Below are 7,848 nucleotides of genomic sequence, written 5' to 3'. Positions count from 1 at the left end.
TTGCACCAACCCGAAAAATCTAAATATGATATAAAGTGGTATTGTGATGGCTACGGCCACACAGGGTAACATCACCTCAATTCAAAACATTTGATTATGGGTTTAGTTCACCTCCTTAGTTTGTTGCACTTATTATTTACAGGCATCTAAACTATGTTATTTAAATAAGGAACACAATACAGTTTTGATTTGGTTTATGTTGCTTTACCTTGATCTTTATTTACAGGGAGTGCACTAATTCCATATTTCTTTGTGTTGAGTGACCTGGACCAGTTGGGGGCGGTCCCTTCCTGGTTGGGTAAAAGGAGTGGCTAAGGGCTGAGGAGACCTATATCTGGGAGCCAGCTCATTAGGCCATACCATGTCTCACCATGTGCCAGGGGGATTTTGTCCTTCGTTAGCTCTCAAGTGCCCAAGTGTTAGTGTTGTTTACCCCTTCAATGTTATTTGGTTTTGTCAACCTGTTATAAAAGCTTTCTTCTGTGTCTTTTGGGGCAGGTCAGTGTTTTGTTTAGTTAACCTTGTGTTATGAGTTGATGTATTTGAGTTTATATTCAGTTATTTTTGTGGACCTCTTTTTAGGCCTAGTTATTAATTTTGGTCTTTATGTAATTTTTCAATACTTTGGGTAATAAAAACCCACGTTTTTTGAAAAACCTCCTGTGTCCTCTTGCCTCACTGTCTTGGTCCCTGACAGGTATAACTTTTTATGTAAACAACTAACAGAGACAAATGAACACATTTTTCAATACAATTCTGACCCCCAAAATTTTTATTTGTCATGTTTTATAACATCTTGACCATCTGTTGTCAAAAAGAGAGCATTTTTATTATGTTTAGCTGCCTGAAATGGGGTTTATTTTTACCTTTTACTTCACCTATCCTGAACCTGAACATATTTAAAATAGTTTTGCTTTTGAAGTAAACAAAACAAACTAACAAATTAACAGCAAATTAACTTAAATTTTTAATAAATAAATAAATAACTACAGAAAAAAATCCAAAAAAGTCCAAAAAGTTGACTGAGCATAAACTGCAAGGTTTTTTTTAATTTTGGGGCTTTGCAGTTGGCAGTTGGCAGTCGTCGGTTCGTACCCGCAGATCGCCATCTCCCACTGCTCTCTCTTTTGGAAAAATTTCAGTAAGTATTTGAAACTATAATTAAGATATACCTTTGTAGTCATAACTTAAAGTGATTTTTCAACAGTTTTTACTATAATCACAGGCTTTCGGAAATCAAATCTGTATTCTTGACTAGCAGTGTTGGTAGCTTAGTTGGTAGCTACTAGCTAAAGTTTTTTTTTCTTCTTTTTTTCAGGCTCAATCAGGGGCGTCGCACCCGTGGGGGATGTGGGTGTTTTAACACCCACACTTTTCCCGGTGAGAGGGTTCAACACCCACACGTTTTCTGCAATTTTTCCGCAATTTTGCACAAACTACTACAGTCGCTAGAGGTGGGCAGATCGATACTAATATCGATAATATCGATACCAACGTTGGTATCGGTATTGATCGATACCAACGGGAAAATATCGATACTTAAGTTTCAGTTTCTCTCGTTTTGCGACCTGGCCGTGTTTGTCAATATGCTGCTGCTGTCACAGAGCAGAGCAAGCTCTCAAGAGTGCTGCTCGTGATCGACACTGTTCTCCGCCCCCTCTCCTGTGTTGTACCGTCACGTGACTCACCACTAGCGCTACCACCAGCAGTCAGGCGTGCGCACCGCTCAGCCGCGCATTTCTAACAGCAGTCAGTCAGAGGCGGAGAGAAAGAGGAGCATTGTATGGCTGTATTTTCAGGCCGATCTACCCTTTTTGTGTTAGCTGTGAAAGGGATACTAGTTTCTATATTTAAACTTCACCTAGATGTGCACCAGACTTAATTATTTGTATTATTTTATCAATAGCTGATTCTCCAAAAGCAGTGGATATTACATGGCGCAATCAGAAATGATTGTGAAGGACCTGCAACCTCTTTCCATAGTGGAAGATGTCGGCTTCAGGAATTTTGTATAAGGAGAATTTGTTTTACATTTTGAAGTAAAACTTTGTGACTTTAAGAAAAAAATCCTGAAAAGAAGTGCACTAAAGAGGAGAAACATTTTTTTATTAACATGCTACTTGAAAAGAGAATTTGTTTTTACATTTTTTATATTTGTGACATAATCATTTTGTAACTTTGTTTATTTAAATAAATCAGAAGTAACCAAAAGTTGTTTCTGAACAAAAGCTTTTGTAGTACTGATTAATAACCCAAAATGCAAATCACTAAAACAAATTAAAAGTCATGAAAATTCATTTAGATTTAGTTTGAAGACGCATCCACCTTAATTATTAAAAAGTATCGGTATTGGTATCGGTATCGACGATACTGGCCCTGTATTTACTTGGTATCGGATCGATACCAAATCTAGCGGTATCGCACACCTCTAACAGTTGCTCCTCCGTTTCTCTGGCCGCTCTGTGTCTGCGCTCGCTGCGGCTGCCTCCTCTCCCCCTCCCCCTCAAATGACAGCGGCTTTGAGTGTGACCGGTTGATGATTGGCTGTTCTGCCCTAAGTCCCGCCTCTCTTGGGGTGTTATCGGTCAGCTCGTGCTGAGGAGGCGGGAACTTATGGTTATGGTTATTTACATCTCCTTTTTCCAGGTACTTTGTGTGTTTATGCTTTCAAGGTTTTTAAATAAGCTTGATATGTGTTTGGGAAGATGTTCTGTTATCGTTTTGTTGACATGTCGAGTGTTTTCGGTATTATATTTCGTTTTTTAGACTAATGCTAATTGCTATTATTGGGATATTGTTCAGCTAGCTAAATTCGTTTGTAAATGTAACGTTATGTGGCATGCAATGTATAACATAACTGTGATGAAGCAGGGAACAGACGAGGAGGGGGGACAAACTGCCATTGTTAAGCAGTGTATTTATGGGTTCATTGATTATGATATTTTGAGCATTGTTTGTTGATTAGCTGAATACTTTTGTGGATACTTACCTGTTGTGTTTGATTGTAACGTTACCTGTTGTGTTGAGGAGAAAAAAGTGAGAAATCATGACATTGTTTACATACCTGTTGAAGAACTATGAAAGAAAAGTGTATATTATTTTAATGTTTAAAAACAGTAAATTGTTACATTATTTATAACACCAGAGAAAAAAGCTTTGTGTGGGCGTTTTGTTTTTCTCCCATTTTCTGATTTTTTTATTTATTTATTTTTTTAATGTAGGATTATTTTTTTCCCAGCCAAACGCTGCAAGCCAGAGAACTTTAAGCCCTGCATTTTGTCCCCCTCTGTCACTGTATTCATCATTTTTATTGTTTATAAACAAACCACATCCATCCCCCACACTTTTGAAAGGCTTGCTACGCCCCTGGGATCAATACATACATACTTACCAAGGGGAAAATTAAACATTGTAACACAGCTCAAGTGCTTCCAAAGAGGATTCGTTCCCTAACACATATTTTACATGTCTCAACTCTTTCTGAGTATGGTAATTTTACAACACTCAACACATTCAGGTGGGGAGGGCAAGCAAGAAGCTATCATATCTACACACTATATGAGATATGAGACTCTGTAAAGACGTCAGTTCACCATACCACATGAGGGATATTTATGAACAGGTTCCGTTGAAATTAGAGGACTTGTCTTTGGATACAATTGGCTATCACCAATACTGCTATAAAAGCTTTACAGGAAAAATCCCGACGAAGCGCTCAGGAGTGACAGCTATATTTTATGACATTGGGCGGAACAATTTATACCCATACCCACGCTCAATTCAGTTAATTATTTCCAACTACGCCACAAGAATTTAATATAACCCCTAAGCTAAGGCACACACAGATCCTAATCACAGTTGGAGTCAGAGACATAGGTGATTGAAAACATATACAATTTATTAATTGTTAAAAAGACAGTCCTTTCGTGTAAAAGGTGTTGACCAGCAATCACTCTTAAATTTATTAAGCTCTAATGTTGGCTGCAGAAGATCCTGTGCATACCCAAGGGCAGTCTCAAGATAACACCTCTATGAAGAGCACCCCTTTCAGTGCACACACTCCACGACTCATGTCAGAGAAGACCACGACTACAGTGAAGACCCTACCACCTAATTGGTCACGCATCTGCCCCCGGGTGCCCAGGCCCTGCCAACAAACAAAGAAAACAACATTAAAGAGCAGTGTTATGCAAAGCAAAATAAAAACAAAATAATGAAAATTGTCATGAATGCAGCAGTATAATTCAAATCGCAAATGAAAAATGTAAATTTGCTAATACAACAATTGAATTAAAAAAACAGATGCAAAAGTACTCTTCTTTGAAAATACTAAACTAAAGAAAGTAAAGAAATAAACTAGAAAAAGGAACAACAAAAACTCAAACAAATCACGGAAACAGAGTCATCGTTCACTGGACAGTTCACTTGAAATGATTCACTCGAACAGCTCACTTAGAACGGTTTACCCAAGACGATTCAATCAGCTGTTCACTCGAGACGACTCGCTCGTGACAGAACAGCACACCAAAAACTAAACAAAACAAACACAAAACAGAACAGCAGCTGATGAGGCCCAGCACGAATAAAGCCTTATGATGAAGCTCAGAGCAGATAATGCTCATTCAGAAAGTCGGTACGGACCTTAGCGCATGCCTAAAAACAAGAGTTCTTCTCAGTTGGCTTAAGCTCAAACAGTATACTTACAAAGCATGCTGTCTCAGAATCACTATCCCCAAACTATGCGGTAGATGGAGCCGAAAGTCTCCGATAAACTCGTTGGCATGAAGCACAGATAGATCGTACACTACGCATACAGATTACTCGCCTAATCAGAGCGAACCATAAACATAAACTACAAACCACCGTCGCACACAAATGTTTCTCTTACCCGTCTCAAGTGTCCATATTCAACTCCCCCAACAAGCACATAGACCCGCCAGCGGCTAAAACAGCTTAGGCAAGTTTTACAAGCAGCACATTTTACGCTAACTCCAACAGAAAGTAACAGGGCGCATGGATGACGTCACAGCCCAGGATAACGACGCATGCCAAGGAACTGGTAGCTCATGCTCTTATACACCCTGGACGCCTAGCCATTGGCTAAACACTAAACGATGATGTAGGAGGGGTAATAACCCTTCCTGCTACAATCTTCCCCTCCTTTTTTTCGGGTTCCCCCACCACTGGTCCCCTGACCTGGTCACCTGACTCTCCTCTAACTGCACCCATCAAGGGGAGATCCAATGGCAACCCGTTCGTACCAGAATTGGCATGTGCCAGATGACCCGTCACTCGAGCAACACCAGGGGTCTCTGGCACAAGCACAACCAAGTCAACTTCATCTACCTCATCTACCTCATCTACCTGCGGTTCTTCCTGATCTTCTACTCCAACTCCAGGTTGACCGTCCGGCCGGACCTCTTTCCGGCCACAAGCCTTCAATAACGAGCGGTGGACACGTCAGACCTTACTCAGATCCTCCACGGGTGCACACCTCCCACCTCAGGGGGACGAACTACTTGGAACAACACCGGGCTCCACAAGTCTGCAATCTTATGCCGTCCTTTAAACGAATGATCTCGTAAATAAACAAGCTGGCCCTCTGACAAAGATAAGTCACGAACAAGTGAGTCATGTCGTTCCTTTCTTCGACCCGCAGCCGCAGGCGTTCCGTTGCCCCCTAAAAGGCAACTCTTAACCGCTTTTGGTGTTCTACGACCCAACTCTGTACACTACCTGCCATTGGCTCTAACACATTACCCAGCAGAAAGTCCAAGGGCAACCTAGGTTCTTGACCGAACATCAAGTAATAAGGAGACTCTCCTGTCCCCTGGTGAGGGGTGGTGTTATAACAGAAGATTACTTGCGATAAACACGAGGCCCAGTCTCTCTTCCTAGGGCCGGGCAGGGTTCGCAACAGTGTATACAGAGTGCGATTGAAACGCTCACATTGGCCATTTCCGGCCGGATGGTACGGCGTCGTACGTGACTTCTTAATGTGATAAAGCTCACAGAGCTGACGAATCAGGGCCGATTCAAAATTACGACCTTGGTCGGAATGAATGCGGCCCGGGACCCCAAACTTAAAAAACCACTCCTCGACCAAAACCTGCGCCACCGTCTCGGCTCGCTGGTCACGGGTAGGTATCGCCATGGAGAACTTACTGAATCGTCGGTCATGACCAAAATATTCTCATGGCCTGACTGAGAAGGTTCAAGTACCGTGAAATCAATGGCCAGAACCTCGTTAGGTCTGGAAGCCAACAAATGGCCCATGTAGCCTCATGCCACTGGTTGACTCTCTTTAGCAAGCTGGCACCGTTCACACTCCTTACACCAGTGAGCAATATCCGCGGACATACCCGGCCAGTAACACCGACGTCTAATCAACTAACTAGTCCTTTTGACTCCCTGATGACCATGCTGTTGATGCAGCTGCTCTAAAACTTCCTGCCTCAGAACCTCGGGCAATACTAACTGATAACACTCTTCTCCACCATCAGGACAGAAAATTTGTCGGTACAATACACCCTCCTTCTCCAGCAATCGGTCCCACTGCTGGAGCAGGGTGAGGACGGGCTTAGCCAGCAGGCGCCGTTCTTCGGGCATGGGACGCTTACCCCGTCTCCAAAACTGCAACAGTGGTCCAATGATGGAGTCATCCTCCTGCATAACACACAGGTCAGAAACAGAATAGCTAGGCAAGACAGTCATCTCATTTGCTACAGCATGCACAATGCCACGTGGTCTTACGGCCTGCTGCAGTAACTCCGGCACCGAAATACCGGCCGCCAAGCCCTCAACATCGTCCAGATTGACAGGGTTCTGGCAGGACAGAGCATCCGCATTACCATTACTCCTCCCGGACCTATACCTCACCTCGAAATCGAAGGCAGCCAGCTCAGCAGCCCAGCGCTGCTCGGCGGCCCCAAGCTTTGCCGTGGTCAAATGACTCAGGGGGTTATTGTCGGTAAACACAAGACACTTATGTCCCAACAAATACTCCCTGAATTTCTCCACCATGGCCCACTTGAGTGCCAGAAACTCCAATTTCATGGAACTGTAATTACTCATGTTACGCTCAGTGGGCCTCAAACTTGTACTGGCATAAGCTATGGGGCACACTTTCCCGTCATGTTCTTGAGAAAGTACAGCGCCTAAGCCGCCATGGCTAGCGTCTACCTCCAAGATGAAGGTTCGGGAGAAATCTGCATAAGCTAGTACCGGTGCAGAGATAAACTTACTCTTCAATGCCTCAAATGACTCCTGACACTGTTGCGTCCACACCTGAACTAAACTCTGCCCCTTCCTTTTCCCTAACTTACCTCCAACAACTTCGGCTACCAGTCTATGTAAGGGAGCCGCCAGCTTGGCGAAACCCTCAATGAAGCGCCTATAGTAGCTTGCGAGCCCCAAGAAGGTCCTCAATTCTGAGACGACCGTAGGGCAACGCCACTGCGCCACGGCCTCAATCTTGCCCAGGTCAGTCGCCACTCCCTGAGCCAATATAACATGCCCCAAGTATCTTACCTCCTGTTTGAAAAAAAAACGCATTTCCGCAAGTTTGCCTTCAACCCTTCTCTCTTCAACCGGTCCAAGACCATTTCCAGCCTCTGTAAATCCTGAGCTACTGAAGTAGAAAACACAACGATGTCGTCAAGATATAACAAAAGCGACTGACATTGCTGGTCACCGAACAAACGCTCCATCAACCTCTGAAACGTACTTGGCGCGTTGCAGAGGCCGAACGGCATACGATTGAATTCGAATAGCCCAAAGGGTGTACAGAATGCGGTCTTCGGTCTATCATGTTCCGACACCGGGACCTGCAGGTACCCGCTGGCTAAA

At 43.4% G+C, this 7,848-nt stretch overlaps 2 protein-coding genes and 1 long non-coding RNA gene across 45 annotated transcripts in view; 2 read left to right on the top strand and 1 right to left on the bottom strand.

Moving 5' to 3' along the window:
* Positions 1 to 7,848, top strand: part of LOC127952559 (gastrula zinc finger protein XlCGF57.1-like) — a 50,568-nt gene that overhangs the window by 5,052 nt on the left and 37,668 nt on the right. The gene's annotated exons all lie outside the window — the stretch shown is intronic.
* The window catches only part of LOC127952627 (uncharacterized), a 117,816-nt gene that overhangs the window by 91,711 nt on the left and 18,257 nt on the right, over positions 1 to 7,848 (bottom strand). The gene's annotated exons all lie outside the window — the stretch shown is intronic.
* Positions 1 to 7,848, top strand: part of LOC127952544 (zinc finger protein 501) — a 149,857-nt gene that overhangs the window by 125,196 nt on the left and 16,813 nt on the right. For 33 of the 42 annotated variants that reach the window (XM_052551141.1, XM_052551129.1, XM_052551151.1 and 30 more), the window contains one exon: positions 227 to 687. The exons of 1 other annotated variant lie outside the window; for it this stretch is intronic. In XM_052551141.1, the coding sequence (XP_052407101.1) occupies positions 227 to 315 (89 nt within the window). In that variant the 3' untranslated portion in view covers positions 316 to 687. Of the gene's footprint in view, positions 1 to 226; positions 688 to 7,848 lie in introns of those variants that run through there. 8 more of the 42 variants (XM_052551109.1, XM_052551108.1, XM_052551111.1 and 5 more) reach the window with 3 other exon arrangements.

The sequence above is a fragment of the Carassius gibelio genome, chromosome B3 (genome assembly GCF_023724105.1).
Source record: "Carassius gibelio isolate Cgi1373 ecotype wild population from Czech Republic chromosome B3, carGib1.2-hapl.c, whole genome shotgun sequence".
NCBI classification, from domain to species: Eukaryota; Metazoa; Chordata; class Actinopteri; order Cypriniformes; family Cyprinidae; genus Carassius; species Carassius gibelio.
This window is presented reverse-complemented; position numbering and strand designations above follow the sequence as displayed.